Raw genomic sequence first — 22,363 nt, forward strand, 5'->3', positions numbered from 1 at the left:
GCGAAGCAGAAACTGTATCCAGTGTGGCCTCCTGCGAGACCCGACGTAGACTGGAAGGCTGCGGTTCATGGTCTCCTTGACTGATGAAGCCACACTCGGCTTGGAGGAACAACACCTTATATTCCGTCTGGGTAGCCCCCAACCTGATGGCATGAACATCTATCTCTCTAAGTACCCCTCCCCTATCCACCATTCCCCACTCCTGTTTCCCTCTCTCACCTTATCTCCTTACCTGTCCTTCACCTCCCCCTTCCCTTTCTTCCATGGTCTTCTGTCCTCTCCTGTCAGCTTCCCCCTTCTCCAGCCCTTTATCTCTTTCACCAATCAACTTCCCAGCTCTTTACTTCACCCCTCCCCCTCCTGGTTTCACCTTTGACCCACCATCCTGCACTTTTTCCTCCCTTCCCCCCCCACTCTGACTCCTCCCCTTCGTCTCCAGGCCCTGATGAAGGGTCTCGGCCCAGAATGGTGTCTGTTTATTCTTTTCCATAGAGGCTGAGTTCCTCCAACATTTTGTGTGTGTTGCTTTGGATTTACAGCATCTGCAGGTTTTCTCCTGTCTCTGGTATAACATGGCTAATTTTGCATGAATGGCTTGTTTGCCATCATGATTGTGTTTTAGGGAGCTAGGAGATAAATTAAAAACTAGGACCGCAGAGGTAACAATCTGCGATTGCTCCCTGTACCACATGGTAGTCTGAGTAGGAACAGCAGCGCTGTTAGGATGATTATGTGGCTTGCGGGAGGGAGGGTTTCAGATTCCTGGGGCATTGGGACTGGATCTGGGGGAGGTGGGACCAGTACAACCCAGATGGTCTATATCTGGGCAGGACTGGAATCAATATTATGGTGGGATGGGGGATTGTTTGCTAGTGCTGTGGGGGGTGAGGGAGGTTTAAACTAAAATTTCGGGGGAATGGGAATCCAAGCAGAATAACAGAGGGAAGCAAAATTTAGAAAAGGGACAAGTCATAGTGGAGTGCATAAAAGTCAAATGCAAAGGGCACCAAGTTACTAGAGTCTAAAAGGGCAATGAATTGAGTTGAGTCCATTTGGGTCGAGATTAGGAACAGTAAAGGGAAAAGAGTCAACTGGTGCAAGTTGTCTATAGGCCATCAAATTATAACGTTAGAGTGGCATGGTCAATAAACCAAGAAATACCTGATGCATATAAGAATAGAATGGCACTTGTCATGGGGGACGTTAACTTGCAATTAGTTTGGGCAAATCAAGTTGGTCACGGCAGTCTCAAGGAAGACTTCACAGAGTTCATCCATGATAGCTTTCATGAACAGAATGTTATAAATGAACGTGCTATCTTACGCTGTCCTGCACAGTGAGACGGCCAAAATTAATGATCTTGTAGTTCGGATCCTCTTGGAAAGAGTGATCACAGTGTGATTGAACTTCTTCCACAAATGGAGGGTGCAATAGTTCGATACAAATCCAGTGTATTATACCTAAATAAAGGAGACTACAATGGGATGAGGGAGGATTTGGCTAATGTAGAATGGGAACACAGACTGTATGGTGGGGCAGTTGAGGAACAGCAAAAGACTTTCAAAGAGATTTTTCATGGTCTCAATAAAAGTATATTCCAGTTAAAAGCAAGGACAGTAAGATGGAGAGAGCCATCAAACTAAAAGATCATGCATACAAAGTTGCCATGAGTCATGGAAAACAGTAGGATTGGAAAAATTTTAAAAGGAAACAAAGAGCCACTAAGGAAAGGGAAGATCGATTATGAAAATAAACTAGCAGAAAATCTAAAAACAGGTAGTAAAAGCATTTATAATTTAATAAGTGGAAAAGAATAGCTAAGGTAAATGTAAGGCTCTTGGAAGATGAGAAGGGAGAATTAATATTGGGAAATGTGGAAATGGTCAAGGCCATGAACAATTATTTTATGTCTGCCTTCACCGTGGAGGATTTATCTAACATGCCAAAGAGAGATGTTATGGATGGATGGGAGGTGATGACAAACTAGTGAGCTTCAAGATATTCATGTCCCCTCATCCTGATTGGATGCTCCCAGGGTACTGAAAGAAATGGCAGAGGTTATAGCAGATATGGATGTGATAATTTACCAAATTTTCTGGATTCTGGGCAAGTCCTGGTAGATTGGAGGACAGTGAATGTTGCCTCACTGTTTAAAAAAGGACGTAGGCGTAAGGCAAATAACTACAGGCCAGTTAGCTTAATGATATAGTGATCCAATGATCTCAGTCTGAGAGGACGATGTCAGAATATCCGCAAGGTGACAGGCTCTGATAGTGTAGCTAATAGGGCTCTGAAAACCTGTGCCAACCAGCTGTGTGTTCAAAGACTTCTTCAATTTCTCATGGTTACAGTCAGAAGTTCCCATCTGCTTCAGTGCCCCATCACCAGGACATGCCTTCATATATATATGTTCTTTGAGGATATAGTGAGCACAGTGGATATAGGGGAACAGGTGGACGTTGTCTAGCTACCTAGATTTCCAGAATATGCTCAATAAGGTGCCATGAAAAAGACATCCATAAGATAAGGATGCATGGAGTTGGGGGTAATGTTTTAGCATGGATAGATGATTGGCTAACCAAAAGAAGGCAGAAGATTGGGATAAATGGGTATTTCTCTGATTGGCAATCAGTGGTGAGCAGAGTGCCCCAGGGGTCAGTGCTGGACCTGCAACTATTCACAATATACCTTAACGGTCTGGAAGAGGGACTGAGTTTAGTGTGTCTCAGTGTAACCCTCAGGCACGGCCAGCACTATTCGTCTAGAGGGAAACAACTCCTGGCCCCGCCAAACTGAGAAATCTCCTTTGTGCGGATGCTGCGTGATGTGTTGCCCAGTTACAAATCCGCACCGCAAAATATCAGACAGTACACAGTATGCAATTAAATGACTCAACTTTATAAATCTTAATCTGGATAGAGGGTTAGTGAAGAAAATAAAAAGAAAAAGGGCCCATGTTAAGGAAAAAAGTCAGAAGTGCACGTTGGAGCTCATGGATACGGCTATTCATCAACCATCAACTTCCTCAGAGCGTAGCCGGCCCTCGGACCCTCACTCCTCAACCCACTCCGTCCGGTGGTCTTCCAACTCTCTCCATTCGCGTCCTCTCTCTCCGTCGCTCCCTGACGAAGGACCGCGAAAAACCTGGCTTCCAGACACACAAGAAAGAACACCATTTCTCCCGTTGGATAATATACATTCCAAAGCCCCGTTATCTGTAGCCATAACCCAAACATTCCTGCTACAGAGAAGCCAAGACTTTAACAGTGAAACATTGCAGAGAAACCATTACATTAGCAGTGAAACCTTACATCAGGCTGCTGACGACTGGAAAAGCCAAGTCGATGGGAAAAGCAAATAGTGCCGAGGATGTGTGGAGAGTCGGCAGAGAGAGTGCAGGTTACGTGAGTGGCCAAGGGTCTGATAGATGGAGTAAAATGTTGATAAATGCGAGCTCATCCCCTTTGGAAGGAAAAATTGAAGGTCAGATTATTATTTAGACGGTGAAAGGTTGCAGCATGCTGTTGTGTAGAGGGGATTGTGTATGGATGGCAAGAGGTAGCTTTGCAGGTGTAACAGGTTATGGAGAAAGGAAATGGAACGAGCCTTCTCTGCGAGAGGGATTGAATTTAAGCACAGGATGGTTATGTTGCAACTGTAAAGGGTACTGGCGAGGCTGTATCTGAGATACTGCACGCAGTTCTGATCAACTTACTTAATGAAGCATAAATGGCTTTGGAGCCGGTGTAGAGGAGGCTCACTGGGTAGACTCCAGAGATGAGAGAGCAGAGATTGAGTCATCTGGAACGATATGTGCTGGAATTTAAAACAATGAGAGGGGTCTCATAGAAACATATAGCACACAACTATGAAAGGAATAGATAAGATAGAGGCAGGTGATGGAGAACCTTTCAGAATTTTTCTCTCACACAATGGAGGAAGTTTTTGCCCCTTTCATTGTGTGCCAAAATTCCTTATTTTATCTTCAAGTGTCACAAATTTTAAACTTTGTAATTTCAATCCTGTTGCCAACTATGCCACTTGATGGATTTTGGTGTTTAAATCCAAGGTTCTTTTAGAAGTTAGGAACAAGGCACACTTGTTGCTTCCTGATTATTTTATTAAGTCATAGTCATAGTCATACTTTATTGATCCCAGGGGAAATTGGTTTTCGTTACAGTTGCACCATAAATAATAAATAGCAATAGAACCATAAATAGTTAAATAGTAATATGTAAGTTATGCCAGTAAATTATGAAATAAGTCCAGGACCAGCCTATTGGGTCAGGGTGTCAGACCCTCCAAGGGAGGAGTTGTAAAGTTTGATGGCCACAGGCAGGAATGACTTCCTATGACGCTCTGTGTTGCATCTCGGTGGAATGAGTCTCTGGCTGAATGTACTCCTGTGTCCACCCAGTACATTATATAGTGGATGGGAGACATTGTCCAAGATGGCATGCAACTTAGACAGCAGCCTCTTTTCAGACACCACCGTGAGAGAGTCCAGTTCCATCCCCACAACATCACTGGCCTTACGAATGAGTTTGTTGATTCTTTTGGTGTCTGCTACCCTCAGCCTGCTGCCCCAGCACACTACAGCAAACATGATCGCACTGGCCACCACAGACTCGTAGAACATCCTCAGCATCATCCGGCAGATGTTAAAGGACCTCAGTCTCCTCAGGAAATAGAGACGGCTCCGACCCTTCTTGTAGACAGCCTCAGCGTTCTTAGACCAGTCCAGTTTATTGTCAATTTGTATCCCCAGGTATTTGTAATCCTCCACCATGTCCACACTGACCCCCTGGATGGAAACAGGGGTCACCGGTACCTTAGCCCTCCTCAGGTCTACCACCAGCTCCTTAGTCTTCTTCACATTAAGCTGCAGATAATTCTGCTCACACCATGTGACAAAGTTTCCTACTGTAGCCCTGTACTCAGCCTCATCTCCCTTGCTGATGCATCCAACTATGGCAGAGTCATCGGAAAACTTCCGAAGATGACAAGACTCTGTGCAGTAGTTGAAGTCCGAGGTGTAAATGGTGAAGAGAAAGGGAGACAAGACAGTCCCCTGTGGAGCCCCAGTGCTGCTGATCACTCTGTCTGACACACAGTGTTGCAAGCACACGTACTGTGGTCTGCCAGTCAGGTAATCAAGAATCTATGACACCAGGGAAGCATCCACCTGCATCGCTGTCAGCTTCTCCCCCAGCAGAGCAGGGCGGATGGTGTTGAACGCACTGAAGAAGTCAAAAAACATGACCCTCACAGTGCTCGCTGGCTTGTCCAGGTGGGCGTAGACACGTTTCAGCAGGTAGACGATGGCATCCTCAACTCCTAGTCGGGGCTGGTAGGTGAACTGGAGGGGATCTAAGAGTGGCCTGACCATAGGCCGGAGCAGCTCCAGAACAAGTCTCTCCAGGGTCTTCATGATGTAGGAGGTCAATGCCACCGGTCTGTAGTCATTGAGGCCGCTGGGGCGCAGCGTCTTCGGCACAGGGACGAGGCAGGACGTCTTCCACAGCACAGGAACCCTCTGGAGCCTCAGGCTCAGGTTGAAGACATGGCGAAGTACTCCACATAGCTGAGGGGCACAGGCTTTGAGCACCCTGGTACTGACACCATCCGGTCCTGCAGCCTTGCTTGGGTTGAGACGTTTCAGCTGTCTTCTCACCTGTTCAGCTGTGAAGCCCACCGTGGTGGTTTTGTGTGGGGAAGGGATATAGTCATGAGAGCAGGGTGGGGGACTGTGAGGAGGGGTAGGAGGGGAGAGTGGAATATGTGTTGGTTGGGGGCCGACAACAGATGACTCATGTGGGGGATGGGCAGGGGTGACAATGTCATATCTGTTAAAGAACAGGTTAAGCTTGTTGGCCCTGTCCACACTGCCTTCAGCTCCTCTGTTGCTGGTTTGCCGAAACCCAGTGATAATCCTCATCCCCCTCCAGACCTCTCTCATGTTGTTCTGCTGGAGTTTCCACTCAAGCTTCCTCCTGTACCTGTCTTTAGCCTCCCTGATCCTGGCTTTCAGGTCACTCTGTATTGCCCTCAGCTCCTCCCTATTTCCATCTCTAAATGCCCTCTTTTTAGTGTTCAGGATGTCCTTAATGTCCTTTGTCACCCATGGCTTATTATTTGAATAACAAAGGACAGTTCTTGTCGGAACACTGCAGTCCACACAGAAGTTGATGTAATCAGTGATGCACTCTGTGAGCCCATCAATATCCTCTCCATGTGGCTCACAGAGTGCCTGCCAGTCTGTCACCTCAAAACAACCCTGGAGCGCCTCATAAGCCTCCTCCGACCATTTCCTCACTGTCCTCGAGGCCTCACTGCCCTCGAGGTTGCAGGTTTACTCTTCACCAGAGGGATGTAGCAGGGTTTTAGATGCACCAGGTTGTGATCTGACCTTCCCAGTGGGGGGAGGGGAGAGGAGCTGTATGCATCCTTAACGTTAGCGTACATCAAATCCAGAGTCCTCTCCCCTCTGGTTGTACAGCTCACATACTGCGTGAAGTTCGGCAGTGTTCTAGCCATGGTAACCTGGTTGAAGTCACCCGAGACGGTAATGAGGGCACTTGGGTGCTGGGTTTGTAATCTGGCTATGACGGTGTAAATGATGTTACACTCCAATGTCGGGTTGGCAGAGGGAGGGATGTATACAACAACCACAATTGCATGCGAGATTTCCCTTGGCAAATAATATGGCCGAGTCCAACAGCAAAAAGTTCAATATCCGGGCTACAGACATGTTCCTTAATCGTAATATGCCCAGGGTTGCACCATCTGTTATTTACCAGAATCGCCAGCCCCCCTCCTTTGTGCTTACCGCTCTCAGTGCAATTCCAGTCAGCTTGAATGGTCTGGAAGTCCTCTATGGAAATGCTTTGATCGGGTATGTCCTCGTGCAGCCACGTCTCAGTGAAGCACATGACACTGCTCTCCCGAAATGTTCTCTGACTCCTGACAAGTGCAGTCAGTTCGTCCATTTTATTCCCCAGTGATCTCACATTTCCCATGACGAGAGAGGGGAGACACGGCTTATAACTTCTCTTCTCCATAAGCCTCTGTTGTCTCGACCTGGTCCTCTTCCCTCGCCTTTTAGATCCATCTCTGCATCCCCTGTGTGATGATAGAACAAAGGAAACAGGTGCAGAATCTAGTAACAGAAGGCTTTCAGACAAGAGACGAAGAAGAATATTAAGACGGTGTTGCTTTGTGATGACCTATTTTATACCCACAGGGATAAGAAAAATTCTATTCAAACCTATGGATAGGAGACATCAGTTAGAAATGGGGTGATACAGTAGCACAGTGGTCAGCACAACGCTTTTACCGTAATGGTGAATCGGGTTCAATTCTCACTGCTGCCTGTAAGTAGTTTGTACGTTCTCCCCATGACCATGTGGGTTTCCTCTGGGTATTCTGGTTTCCTCCCACATTCCAAAACGTACTGATTGGTAGGTTAATTGGTCATTGTAAATTGCCCCGTGATTACGCCAGGGTTAAATTGGGGGAATACTGGGCAGCACAGCTTGAAGAGTGGGAAGGATCTACCTCATACTGTGTGTCAATAAAAAAACTTATTCACTTAATGCAGGCCAAAGAAGCTCCAGAATTATATTTTGTAAAACCACTAGAGCTAATATTAAACTGTTATGCATATAAAGGATACTTAAAATACAAGCAGCTAATTAATTGTTAAACTGCAAAGAAAATGACAATTAAACAGTCAGATACATGCCCCACAATTCTAAATCACACAATTAGAATCATTACATCTGAAAATTCAGAGGCAAAAAAATGTGTGGTATCCACACAGCATATAAAATAACCAAAAAACTACTTGTGTTAAGTATCAAAGGGTATATATATTCTTCAAAGTATTCATAAGATTGTGTTGTGGTGTGGTAAATTAGTGGGCACACTTATGCAGGTTTGAACTATTCTATTAATGATCACCTTTAAACAAGTATAAAAGACGTAAGTTATGATAAGGCATTCTAGTATGACTAATATGATTGTAATATTGAGTATCCCAGCTGCTGAGACTTGAATGAATCCAATCAGAGAATCCCATCCATCTGATTGATATATTTCAGCTGCTTCTTTACAAATGTGTTATGTCTTCAGACACGTCAGGTATGTGAGTACAACGTTCTTTGCCTATAACTGCACGTATTCCCCACTTAACTGCAGAGAGAAGGTGTAATGCCATACGATTTTGAAGGACTATCTTGCTTATGGCAATCATTTCTGTTGAATTGTAATATTTCCGATTGTCAATAATACAAATATAGATTATGAGTCATCTCAATTGGCACATTGTGAGGAGGGAAAATTCGCAAAAATATGACAATAACAAATAACATTAGAATAAACTCCATAATATCCAGTAGTTGTCGACTTTGCTTGAAGTCTCCTGGCTGGTTAGTGACTTGCTCACTGTTACCCTAGCAGCATAGGCAACGTGACCAAGAGCTTACTAGCACATTAACCACAGCACTTACTGTGCTCTTGGGCCCCACTTTAGCTCACTTGCAGTGACTGGCGCGTATCCACTTACTTTTACCTCTTACGTTTGATTTGCTAACTGACAGTACTTGATAAGATCTTCCCTTTAGGAGGCTGAAGATATAGATGCCGCGCCTGCAGATGGCGGTATAGCGAGCGGCTGATGATAGCGATGCCACGCCTGCAGATGGCGGTAGAGCGAGCGGCTGAAGATATAGATGCCGCGCCTGCAGATGGCAGTAGTGCGGGCGGCTGATGATAGAGATGCCGCGCCTGCAGATGCGGCAGTAGGGCGGGCAGCGGTCAATAGAGATGCCTCGCCTGCAGATGGCGGTATAGCGAGCGGCTGATGAGAGAGATGCCGCGCCTGCAGATGGCGGTAGAGCGGGCGGCGGCCCCATAGCGATGTGGACGGCATGGACTGGGTTGCGTTGCGTCTCGCCTCGTTGGCGGGGAGCTGGCGATTGCCGCAATGGCGGCCCACGTTGTGTGGAAGTACCGGGACAACACAGAGCAGGGACCGGAGCAGTGGGCCACCCTCGGTAGGGCCTGTGATATCGATGCGGCGGGATGGGAATATTTATTCTTCCTTGAGGCAGGACTGTGGTATTGGGGAAAGCGGGACAAGCAGAGGATAGAAAGTGGAGAATGTGTTCCTGTGGTGTGTCTGTGAATATGTCGTTCCATTTATTATACATAACAAAATTGTTGCTAAATGATCTGATTGTGAGGCAGCTTCTTATGAAAAGCAAAGAGTCATAGAGTAATACAGCACAAAACGGACCATTCGGCCCATCTTGTCCATGCCTGTCTGATCTGCCTAGTCCCTTATATCCTCCATCGGGACCATGTCCCTTCAAACCCCTCCAATCCATCTACTTATACTGTACAAACTTCTCTTAAATGTTACCCTTGAACCTGCATTACCACTTCCACTGGCTGCTGATTCCACACCAGCAACGCTCTCTGAGTGAAGAAAAATTCCCTCTTAAACTTTTCACCTTTGACTTTAAACCTATGATCTCTTGTTCTAGTCTCAGCCGACCTGAGGGCAAAATGCCTGCATGCATTTACCCCATCTATATCTCTTATAATTTTGTATGCCTCAAAAAGATCTCACCTTGTTCTCCTGCAATGCAGTGAATATAGTCCAACCCTATTCATCCCTTCCCTGTAACATAATCCTCAACTCCTGGCAGCTCCTTGCAAATTTTCTCTGCACTCTTTAATAACCTTTCCTGTAGGTAGATGACCAGAACTGCAAACAATATTCTAAATTCAGCCTCACAAACATCTTGTACAACTTTAACATAGCGACCCAACTTCTGTATTCAGTGCTCTGATATATGAAGATCAGTGTGTTAAAAAGCTCTGTTTATGACCCTATCTACCGTGATGCCACATTTAAGGGATTATGGATCGGTTTTCTGAGGTCTCTCAGTTCTCAGTGCATCCAAGAGCCATGAGTATAGTAGATTTCCTCGAGATAGGTTCTGGAAAGAGCAAGTTGGATGAAACTGGTGACAAACAAGATACAGGAGGAGGTCAGCAAGCAGCAACTACAGATGGAAATGGACAGTTGATGTCCAAGTGAAGGGTCTAAATGTCCATTTCTCTCCACACATGCTGCCTGACCCTGTCATTTTCTCCAGAACTTTGTTTGGTTGAAACTGGAGCAATGTACCAGTTAAACTGATGTTTGATAGAAGTTTAAATTGGACTTGATTAATTCAAATTACTTGAATTAAAATGTTTAAAAGTAAGCATTCTATACATTTATTAAGGATTCTGTGGTTTTATTTCTGGTGTGAAAGGTGTTTTGAATTAGCGCAGTGCTTTCAGAATGGACTGGATTGAATCCAAATCCCACCAATGCTAAACGTACAGCTCATTTTCAGCTGAAGTAATTTATGAGCTAATCATGTTAAAATATCAAAGGTAACAGGCAATTATAAAAAAGACTTGTTTGTTTAATGATTATCTTTTCAGAAAAGGAGATCTGCCACTTTGACCCATTGTGGTCTGGCCTTGACTCCATTCCTAACCAGATGGTTGACCAATTACCTTGGCAACTCAAGAAAACAGTGCAATGATTATCCTAATCAAGACCTGGGGAGAGTGAAGGGATGAATAGGAAGTGGGGGAGCAGGGCTGGAGTGGGAGAGAGAAAGTGTATGATGGTAGTGTATGTTTGAGAAAGGAAAAGACTTTGTGGAGATGAGGGTATTGCAACCTGACACATGGATGACTGGAAGTGTTTCATGATTAGATCAAAATTCAAAGTAAAACTTATTATCAGAATACATACATGTCACCTCATACAACCCTGAGATTCTTTTTTCTGCAGGCATACTCAGCAAGTCTATAGAACAGTAACTGTAAACAGGATCAATGAACAACAAACTGTGCAAAGGCAAATGCAAGTAAATTGTCTTGTTAGAAATTTGTATGACCATGGTAATGGTCAGTGGTGGCAATGCCTTCAAGTCAGCACAGAACCTGGCCCTATGGCACATTTAGTCCATACCGAACCATTATTCTGCCTAGTTACAGCCCTCCCATCCATGTATTTATCCAAATTTCTCTTAAATGCTAAAATCAAAGTGCAACTATCACATTCTCCTGCAGCTCATTCCACGCGCTAACCAGCCTCTGATTAAAGAGGTTCCCCTTTAATACTTCACCTTTCACTCTTAACCCATGACCTCTAGTTCTGGTCTCACCCAACTTCAGTGGAGAAACGTGTGCTTTCATTCACCCTAACTATAACTGTATATCTTTATTAAATCTCCACTCATTATCCTACACTCCAGGGACTATAGTCCTAACCTATTCAACCTTTCCCTTAGGTCCGTCAGTCTCAGCAACATCCTTGTAAATTTTCTCCAATCTCTTTCAATCTTATTGTTATCTTGATACTAGAGTCAGTTATCAAAGATGTGATAACAGCACAGTTGGAAAGCGGTGAAATCATCAGACAAAGTCAGCATGGATTTGTGAAAGGAAAATTATGTCTGACGAATCTCATAGAATTTTTTGCGGATGTAACTGGTAGAGTGGATAGGGGAGAACCAGTGGATGTGGTATATTTGGATTTTCAAAAGGCTTTTGACAAGGTCCCACACAGGAGATTAGTGTGCAAACTTAAAGCACACGGTATTGGGGGTAAGGTATTGCTGTGGTTAGGGAATTGGTTGGCAGACAGGAAGCAAAGAGTGGGAATAAACGGGACCTTTTCAGAATGCCAGGGAGTGACTAGTGGGGTACCGCAAGGCTCAGTGCTGGGACCCCAGTTGTTTACAATATATATTAATGAATTAGATGAGGGAATTAAATGCAGCATCTCCAAGTTTGCGGATGACACAAAGCTGGGTGGCAATGTTAGCTGTGAGGAGGATGCTAAGAGGATGCAGGGTGACTTGGATAGGTTGGGTGAGTGGGCAAATTCATGGCAGATGCAATTTAATGTGGATAAATGTGAAGTTATCCACTTTGGTGGCAAAAGCAGGGAAACAGATTATTATCTGAATGGTGGCCAATTAGGAAAAGGGGAGGTGCAACGAGACCTGGGTGTCATTATTCACCAGTCATTGAAAGTGGGCATGCAGGTACAGCAGGCGGTGAAAAAAGCGAATGGTATGCTGGCATTTATAGCGAGAGGATTCGAGTACAGGAGCAGGGAGGTACTACTGCAGTTGTACAAGGCCTTGGTGAGACCACACCTGGAGTATTGTGTGCAGTTTTTGTCCCCTAATCTGAGGAAAGACATCCTTGCCATAGAGGGAGTACAAAGAAGGTTCACCAGATTGACTCCTGGGATGGCAGGACTTTCATATGATGAAGGGCTGGATCGACTAGGCTTATACTCACTGGAATTTAGAAGATTGAGGGGGGATCTTATTGAAACGTATAAAATCCTAAAGGGATTGGACAGGCTAGGTGCAGGAAGATTGTTCCCAATGTTGGGGAAGTCCAGAACGAGGAGTCACAGTTTGAGGATAAAGGGGAAGCCTTTTAGGACCGACATTAGGAAAAAGTTCTTCACACAGAGAGTGGTGAATCTCTGGAATTCTCTGCCACAGGAAACAGTTGAGGCCAGTTCATTGGCTATATTTAAGATGGAGTTAGATATGGCCCTTGTGGCTAAAGGGATCAGGGGGTATGGAGGGAAGGCTGGTACAGTGTTCTGAGTTGGATGATCAGCCATGATCATACTGAATGGCAGTGCAGGCTCGAAGGGCCGAATGGCCTACTCCTGCACCTATTTTCTATGTTTCTTGTGGGTAGGTTACCAGAATTGCACACAATAATCCAAATTTAGCTTCACCAATGACTTATGCAACTTTTTCATAATTCTCCAACTCCTGTGCTCAATACTTTGATTATAGGTGCCAACGTGCCAGAAGCTCTCTTTTGTGACCCTACCTGTGCCGCCACTTTCAGGGAATTATGGATCTGTATTCCCAGATCCCTCTGCTTTATTGCACTCCTCAGCGCCTTACCGTTCATTGTGTAAGTCCTACCCCAGGTCGTCTTCCCAAAGTGCAAAACTTAGCACTTGGTGTCTGCATTAAATTCCCGCTGCAAGATTTGAAAGCCTTTCTCGCCGTTCACTTCGTATCCTCCCACCCCCAGTCATGGTGTCATCTGCGAATTTGCTATCCAGTTTACCACACTCATCTAGATTGCTGATATAGATGACGAGCAACAACAGACCCAGCACTGATCCTCGTGGGACGTCGCTAGTCATAGTGGGCAACCATCTACTACCACTCTCTGGCTTCTCCCACAAAGCCAATGTCCAGTCCAATTTACTACCTCATCTTGACTGCAAGCGCTCGACCTTCTTGACGATCTCCAGGTCGGACTGGTCAAAGGCCTTGCTCAAGTCAATGTTGGAAACAGCTGTTTTTTTAAAAAAATACTACCTTTTATCAAGCTTGTAGTTTTCAACAAACACATGTATTTTTCACAGCGTAAACATGAGGAATTCTGCAGATGCTGGAAATTCAAGCAACATCCACAAAGTGCTGGTGGAATGCAGCAGGCCGGGCAGCACATGTAGGAAAGAGTACAGTTGACGCTTCGGGCCGAGACCCTTCGTCAGGACTAACTGAAAGAAGAGCTAGTAAGAGATTTGAAAGTGGGAGGGGGAGATCCAAAATGATAGGAGAAGACAGGAGGGGGAGGGATGGAGCCAAGAGCTGAACAGTTGATTGGCAAAAGGGATATGAGAGGATCATGGGACAGGAGGCCCAGGGAGAAAGAAAAGGGGGAGGGGGGGGGAAACCCAGATGGGCAAGGGGTATAGTCAGAAGGAGAGAGAGAGAAACCATTATTTATTTATATACACACATTCTTTCTCTCTCTCTCTCCTTTTTCTCCCTCTGTCCCTCTGACTATACCCCTTGCCTATCCTCTGGGTTTTTCCCCTCCTCCCCTTTCTCTTTCTCCCTGGGCCTCCTGTCCCATGATCCTCTCGTATCCCTTTTGCCAATCACCTGTCCAGCTCTTGGCTCCATCCCTCCCCCTCCTGTCTTCTCCTATCATTTTGGATCTCCCCCTCCCCCTCCCCCTCCCCCTCCCCCTCCCCCTCCCCCTCCCCCTCCCCCTCCCCCTCCCCCTCCCCCTCCCCCTCCCCCTCCCCCTCCCCCTCCCCCTCCCCCTCCCCCTCCCCCTCCCCCTCCCCCTCCCAAATCTCTTACTAGCTCTTCCTTCAGTTCGTCCTGACGAAGGGTCTCAGCCCGAAACGTCAACTGTACCTCTTCCTAGAGATGCTGGCTGGCCTGCTGCGTTCACCTGTATTTTTCACAGTATGTGATGGCTCATCCCCACTCACTGGCAGAAAGGGGTATAGCAGCTAAACTAACCGTTTATCACCTTTCTCATTTTTCATTGGCTAAGTGTTAACGCATTACCCATGTGATGTAATTGTTTTAATTATGTAGCCTATTAGCTAGTTTATTCCTATCTAAGGTACTTCTCTTATCTATGAAAGTGATGGATTTTTCAGAAGCTCCAGCTTGGCTTCTTTCATCCTTTGTTTGTACACCACTTGGCATTGTTTCTCTGGCAGTGTTGGTTGCATTGCAATGGGTGCAGAAAGCCAGACAAGCCAAAGCATTGATATGTTCAGATTCATCCTCAGTTCTAGCAAGTTTGAGGTCTTTTCACACAAACAGTCGGCAAGATGTACTTTATGAAGTCCTTCAGTTAGTTACAAGAATTGCAAATCAGGGAGGTCAGGTAAAATTTCTATGGGTTCCAGCACATGTAGGGGTGAAGGGGAATGAGAGGGTGGATGAGTTGGCAAAGAGGGCGTTAAAGAAAGAAAATGTAGAAATGCACATTAGTATCAGTAAAGCAGAGGTTAAGTGTGTAATCTGGGAAAAAGTCAACCGAATGTGGCAAGAAGGATGGGACAGGGAGGGGAAAGGGAGGCATTTCTATCAAATACAAAAGAGTGTTGCAGGTACTAGGGTAGGTAATGGAAACAGAAGAGAGGAAATTGTGTGGACTAGGTTAAGGCTGGGGCATTGTGCATTAAACAAAACATTGAAAATGATAGGGAAACACCAGACAGGATTGTGTGAGGAATGTCAGGAAGAGGAGTCAGTAGAGCAGGTAGTTCTGTGTTGCAGGAAGTGTGGGATACAAAGAGAGATGATGAGAATTAAATTAAGGGAGTTGGGGATGCAGGAATTCATATTAAAAGGTTTGCTGGGCATGGGTGAGAGAGCACAAGTCCGGGTATTTTTAGCATTTTTAAGGGGTACAGGGGTTTTTTATAGGATATGATGGATAAACAGGAATAGGGTACTAGGGTGGTCAAAGATGGGAGGGTGAAGTGTAGGTTTGTGTGTGTGTGTGCGCGTGCGCGATTGGGTGAAGGGATTTAGAATGTATGTCTAGTGCACATTCTGGAGCAGAGGGTGGCGGTAATGCACCATTAAGCTGGATGCCAGCCGCTGTAAAACAAGATACAGACAGACATTGTTTCTCAGCTTTTTATTTGGTTAGCTTAGTATTTGTATGTTTGTACTGTAGAATAAATAGAAATCTTGGAATTAAGACTGCTTGTCATTCCTGACTCCTGGAAGAACCCCAAGGATCAGGAAATAAACAGATCTCCAACAACATCCACTACCTTTCCTTAAACAACCTTCTGGGTAACCTCGTCGAAAAATTCTTTAAGATTAGACACAACCTACCACAGACAGAGCCATGTTGACTATTCCTAATCCTGTCTATCCAGATATTTATATAAAATAACCCCTTAGAATATCTTACAATAATTTATCCACTACTGTTATCAAGTTCAGCAGCCTATACATAGCCTTTCTTGAACAATGGAACATGAGAACTGCTTTAAGAAATATATACTAATGTTGTGTAACAAAAAGAAATGCATTAGTCCAGAGAAATTTACCCAGTACCGTGTATAAGGATTTTTTTCATACATATTTAGTATCTGGGCCTCTATATTTTAAAATACTATCTTCTTTTGCAGTTCAGTTTTCCAATGGAAAGCTTACAAATTCAGAAAATGTGGGATTTCGACTACATAAAAATATTCATAAAAATAATCCCCGGAAGAAGCATCAACTGATCTTGGTAAGTGTTTTGTGATAGTGGTTTGTAAAGAGTGACAACTACACTTTTCTACTTCCACAGGATTTTGTATTATGATTAACAACAATGTTGCTGATCATTCAGACGGTGTCGGTTCTCTAAACTGTAAACAGCATAGTTCTGTTTGTTCAGATAGTTTTTCTTTTTCATTCCCCCTGCAGTCTGCTGAAACAGACAGGCTGACGTACGTTGGAAATAATTTTGGACAAAGCGCTCTCAAGTGTAACTCACTATGCAAGTAAGTGTGTAAATCTGTCTCAAGTGTAGTACAACAGTGTCGTCCATAAAAAGTGACCGTAACACACAGTTGCTATCAAAGAAGGTGATTAACTGTAATGGTCCAAGAGCTGAAACACAAAGTGAATGGTTTCAGCATTTTTTCTTTCAATTAATTTGAATGGTCTCCCTATTTGACCTCACTTTTATTATGTTTGTAAACTTGATGAACTCTGATTACAACTTTTCTCTTGTGTGTCAGAGAATATTTTAATTACTGGTGTGGAAATGGGGCATAATATGGGAATGTGTGATGTACATTGAATTATTTCTGCTCGCTGTGCTATGTTGATTTATTATTGTCACTTAGAGCAGTGCAGGCTCCTTGATCCACGATGTTGTGCTGACCTACTCTGTTTATCTAATCCTTCACCCTCAATTTTTCATTCATCCATACGCTACCCAAGATCCTCTTAAATGTCCCTATTGAATCCGTCTCTTCCACCATCCCCAGTGGAGTGGCCCAGGCACCTAGCACTCTGGATGCAACATACTAGTGTCCAGCGCTGACGCGGCACCCGACATCTGACCAGCTCTTCATGATTCTGATTGAATCTCCTCAATGGGAATTTTAGAGAAAACACTTTTAACCATCCCCATGAGTGATAGCTGAGCTTGTTTTTGGTATTGGTACTGGGTACAAACCCTCCGTGGGACTGGATCCTTCGGTTGCTGAGTTGGTGCAGATGCATATCCGAGATACGCTGGGAAAACCCTTGCCTTGCATATCAGTCATTTCATTATGACAGTGCGTTATGTGCAATAACAGAATTCCATACACAGTGTACAGTTACAGAGGAGGTGCAGGATGACTGTAAGGCACAAGGCCATAATGAGTTCATCATCTGATACGAGAGGTCCTTGTGCCCGGTAGTACGTGCTTTCAGGGTTTTTTACTTTTTGCCCAATGGGAGGGGAGGGAAGAAAGAATGTCTGGGGTGGGTCGTGTCTTTGCTTATGTTGGCTGCTTTTACCAAGGCAGTGAGAAGTGTAGACCGAGTCCAAGAAGAGGCGGCTAGTTTCTGTGAAGTGCTGAGCTTTGTCTGCAGCTGCTCTGCCTGAGGTTCGAGCAGTCTTGGGCAGCAGGCAGATCATTTGCCATACCAAGTTCTCTGTGGTGCAGTGATAAAAATTGGTGATGTTCAAAGGGGGGGGATGCCGTGTTTCAGTAATATTCTGAGGAAGAAGGGGTGCTAGTCAGCTCTCAGCTGTGGTTGGACCAGCGCGGCCACAAGGAACTCGGAGCTCTCAACATCAGTACCATTGATATAAGTGGGGCATGTGGACTGCCCATACTCGAAATCTTTGACCAGCTCTTTGTTTTTCATGACATTGAGGGAAAAGTTGTTGTCATGCCACCGTGTCAGTAGGTTCTCCATCCATATAATCATATAACCATTACAGCACGGAAACAGGCCATCTCGGCCCTTCTAGTCCATGCCGAACGCTTGCTCTCACCTAGTCCCACCGATCTGCACTCAGCCCATAACCCTCCATTCCTTTCCTGTCCACATAGCTATCCAATTTAACTTTAACTGACAACATCGAACCTGCCACAACCACTTCTGCTGGAAGCTCGTTCCACACAGCTACCACTCTCTGTGAGTAAAGAAGTTCCCCCTCGTTATACCCCTAAACTTTTGCCCTTTAACTCTCAACTCATTCCTCTTGTTTGAATCTCCCCCATTCTCAATGGAAAAAGCCTATCCACGTCAACTCTATCTATCCCCCTCATAATTTTAAATACCTCTGTCAAGTCCCCCCTCAACCTTCCACGCTCCAAAGAATAAAGACCTAACTTGTTCAACCTTTCTCTGTAACTTAGGAGATTAAACCCAGGTAACATTTTAGTATATCTCCTCTGTACTCTCTCAATTTTGTTGACATCTTTCCTATAATTCGGTGACCAGAACTGTACACAATACTTAAAATTTGGCCTCACCAATGCCTTATACAATTTCAACATTACATCCCAACCCCTATACTCAATGCTCTGATTTATAAAGGCCAGCATACCAAAAGCTTTCTTCACCATCCTATCCATACGAGATTCCACCTTCAGGGAACTATGCACCATTATTCCTAGATCCCTCTGTTCTACTGCATTCTTCAATGCCCTACCACTTACCATGTATGTCCTATTTTGATTAGTCCTACCAAAATGTAGCATCTTACATTTATCAGCATTAAACTCCATCTGCCATCTTTCAGCCCACACTTCTAAGTGGTCTAAATCTCTCTGCAAGCTTTGGAAACCTACTTCATTATCCACAACACCACCTATCTTAGCATATTTACTAATCCAATTTACCACCCCATCATCCAGATCATTAATATATATGACAAACAACATTGGACCCAGTACAGATCCCTGAGGCACACCGCTACACACCGTCCTCCAACCTGACAAACAGTTATCCATCACTACTCTCAGGCGTCTCCCATCTAGCCACTGCTGAATCCATTTTACTACTTTGATATTAATGCCTAACGATTGAACCTTCCTAACTAACCTTCCATGTGGAACCTTGTCAAAGGCCTTACTGAAGTCTATATAGACAACATCCACCGCTTTACCCTCGTCAACTTTCCTAGTAACCTCATCATAAAATTCAATAAGATTTGTTAAACATGACCTTCCACAAATCCATGTTGACTGTAACTAATCAGACCCTGTCTATCCAGAAAATTAAATATACCATCTCTAAGAATACTTTCCATCAATTTACCCACCACTGACATCAAACTCACAGGCTGATAATTGCTAGGTTTACTCTTAGAACCCTTTTTAAACAGTAGGACAACATGAACAATACGCCAGTCCTCCGGCACCATCCCGTTTCTAATGACATTTGAAATATTTCTGTCAGAGCCCCTGCTATTTCCACACTAACTTCCCTCAAGGTTCTAGGGAATATCCTGTCCGGACCCGGAGACTTATCCACTTTTATATTCCTTACAAGCGCCAGTACTTCCTCTTCTTTAATCATCATACTTTGCATAACTACCCTTCTTGTTTCCCTTACTTTACACAATTCAATATCCTCCTTAGTGAATACTGAAGAAAAGAAATTGTTCAAAATCTCCACCATCTCTTTTGGCTCTGCACATAGCCGTCCACTTTGATTCTCTAAGGGACCAATTTTATCCCTCACTATCCTTTTGCTATTAATATAACTGTAGAAACCCTTTGGATTTATTTTCAAAGCTCTGTCGCTCTGTCCGCCAGAGAAAGCAGGATCTGTCAGTGGCAAACATTTTAATTCCATGTCCCATTCCCATTCTGATATATCTGTCCACGACCTCTACTGCAAAGCTGAAGCCACACTCAGGTTGGAGGAACAACACTTTATATTCTGTCTGGGTAGCCTCTGTGACGAGAATACACATAGATTAAGATGTTAGCTGGCCTGTGCTGGCACCAGTGGGATCAGCAGTTGGTCTGCCACCTGTCTTCAGGAGAGAGAGAGATAAGGAAAACAATAGAGCAGCATTTGGAGATGTTAATGAAGGGGAAGGAGAGCTGTCAAGAACGGCTCCCCCTTTGAACCCCGAACTGTTTGAAGTGATGGACAGGCAATACCCCAGCAGGGGGATAAAAAGGGTCAGGTTCGCTAAGGCAGGACACACACGACACCCGAGGTAATGAGACCCTGGAAGCGGTGCGTCTCTCACAAGTCAGTGGGAAGTTTTGGAAGGCCGGGTGCGGGACCAGGCCATAGACGCACAGGGTGGAAAGGCACGATCGGCGGGAACCTGGTGTGTGTCCACCCTTGCCTGGGTGCCAGGTTCACCGCAGAGAAACGATCGTATCAGGAAACGGAGGGGTCACGGTCGGTGACCTCAGATGACATCACAAAGGACTCGCCCGAAAGCTGACTGCGAAGGTCTGTGTGGAAGCCTTGAATATTCATTTGTTTTGCTCTCTCTCTCCTTCCCCCCACACTGTCCATCTCCCACGGCAGCGATTACTGCGAACTGAACTGAACTAAATTGAACTGAACTTTGCGTCACTTTGAAACTGGTCATTTACCCCTAGACAACGATAGAGCTTGATTCTGAATTCTGTGTGCATGTATGTTTATCATTGCTGAACTGTTGCATTCATTATCCTTTTGATTAGAGTACTGTGTTGCTTGTTTCTTTAATAAAACTTTCTTAGTTCTAGTAATCCAGACTCCAACTGAGTGATCCATTTCTGCTGGTTTGGCAACCCAGTTACGGGGTACGTAACACCTCCAACCTGATGGCATGAACAGTGACTTCTCAAACTTCCGCTAATGCCCCACCTCCCCCTCGTATCCCATCCGTTATTTATTTATATGCACACATTCTTTCTCTCTCTCTCTCTCCTTTTCCTCCCTCTGTCCCTCTGACTATACCCCTTGCCCATCCTCTGGGTTTTTTTCCCCCCCTCCCCCTTTTCTTTCTCCCTGGGCCTCCTGTCCCATGATCCTTTCATATGCCTTTTTCCAATCAACTGTCCAGCTCTTGGCTCCATCCCTCCCCCTCCTGTCTTCTCCTATCATTTTGGATCTCCCCCTCCCCCTCCCCCTCCCACATTCAAATCTCTTACTAGCTCTTCTTTCAGTTAGTCCTGACAAAGGGTCTCGGCCCGAAGCGTTGACTGTACCTCTTCCTAGAGATGCTGCCTGGCCTGCTGCATTCACCAGCAACTTTTATGTGTGTTGCTTGAAATTCCAGCATCTGCAGATTTCCTCGTGTTTGCAGATTTATATTCACCTTACTTGCCAAAGCAGCCTCATATCTTTTAGCTTTTCTAATTTCTTTCTTAAGGTTCTTTTTACATTCTTTATATTCCTCGAGCACCTCATTTACTCCAAACTTCCTATATTTATTGTAGATCCCTCTCTTTTTCTGAACCAAGTTTCCAATATCCCTTGAAAATCATGGCTCTCTCAAACTTTTAACCTTTCCTTTGAACCTAACAGGAACATAAAGATCCTGTACCCTCAAAATTTCACATTTAAACGACTTCCATTTCTCTATTACATCCTTCCCATAAAACAAATTGTCCCAATCCACTCCTTCTAAATCCCTTCGCATCTCCTCAAAATTAGCCTTTCTCCAATGAAAAATCTCAACCCTGGGTCCAGTCCTATCCTTCTCCATAATTATATTGAAACTAATGGTATTGTGATCACTGGACCTGAAGTGCTCCCCAACACATACCTCCGTCACCTGTCTATCTCATTCCCTAAAAGGAGATCCAACACTGCCCCTTCTCTAGTTGGTACCTCTATGTATTGCTGCAAAAAACTATCCTGCACACATTTGACAAACTCCAAACCATCCAGCCGTTTTACAGAATGGGCTTCCCAGTCAGTGTGTGGAAAATTAAATCTCCCACAATCACAATCTTGTGCTTACTACAAATATCTGCTATCTCCTTACAAATTTGCTCCTCCAATTCTCGCTCCCCATTAGATGGTCTATAATACACCCCTATAAGCATCACTACACCTTTCCCATTCCTCAATTCCACCCAAAATAGCCTCCCTAGACGAGTCCTCTAATCTATCCTGCCAAAGCACCGCTGTAATAGTTTCTCTGACAAGCAATGCAACACCTCCCCCTCTTGTCCCTCTGATTCTATCAGACCTGAAGCAACGAAATCCAGGAATATTTAGTTGCCAACCACACCCCTCCTGCAACCATGTTTCACTAATAGCTACAACATCATAATTCCAGGTATCAATCCATGCTCTAAGCTCATCCACCTTTCTTACAATGCTCCTAGCATTAAAATAGATGCATTTAAGAACCTCTCCACCTCTTACTTTCTGTTTATCCCTAATGGAGCAAACAACTTTGTTATCTTTTTCTTCCTTCTCCCCTACATTTTTGGTCTGAGTGCTTCCGTTCTCTGTCCCCTGCCTATCCTCCCTCACACACTGTCTACTAGCTTTCTCTATTTGTG

General features: G+C 44.6%; 1 protein-coding gene across 1 annotated transcript in view; it reads left to right on the forward strand.

The window, feature by feature from the left end:
- The first annotated feature begins 8,943 nt into the window (after positions 1-8,943).
- The window catches only part of polr1e (RNA polymerase I subunit E), a 41,328-nt gene continuing 27,908 nt past the window's right edge, over positions 8,944-22,363 (forward strand). Inside the window, exons 1-3 of the mRNA XM_072281857.1 lie at positions 8,944-9,056; positions 16,025-16,128; positions 16,308-16,384. Coding sequence (XP_072137958.1) covers positions 8,987-9,056; positions 16,025-16,128; positions 16,308-16,384 — 251 coding nt within the window. The 5' untranslated portion in view covers positions 8,944-8,986. The remainder of the gene's footprint in view (positions 9,057-16,024; positions 16,129-16,307; positions 16,385-22,363) is intronic.

Source organism: Mobula birostris, chromosome 17 (genome assembly GCF_030028105.1).
Source record: "Mobula birostris isolate sMobBir1 chromosome 17, sMobBir1.hap1, whole genome shotgun sequence".
NCBI lineage: Eukaryota > Metazoa > Chordata > Chondrichthyes > Myliobatiformes > Myliobatidae > Mobula > Mobula birostris.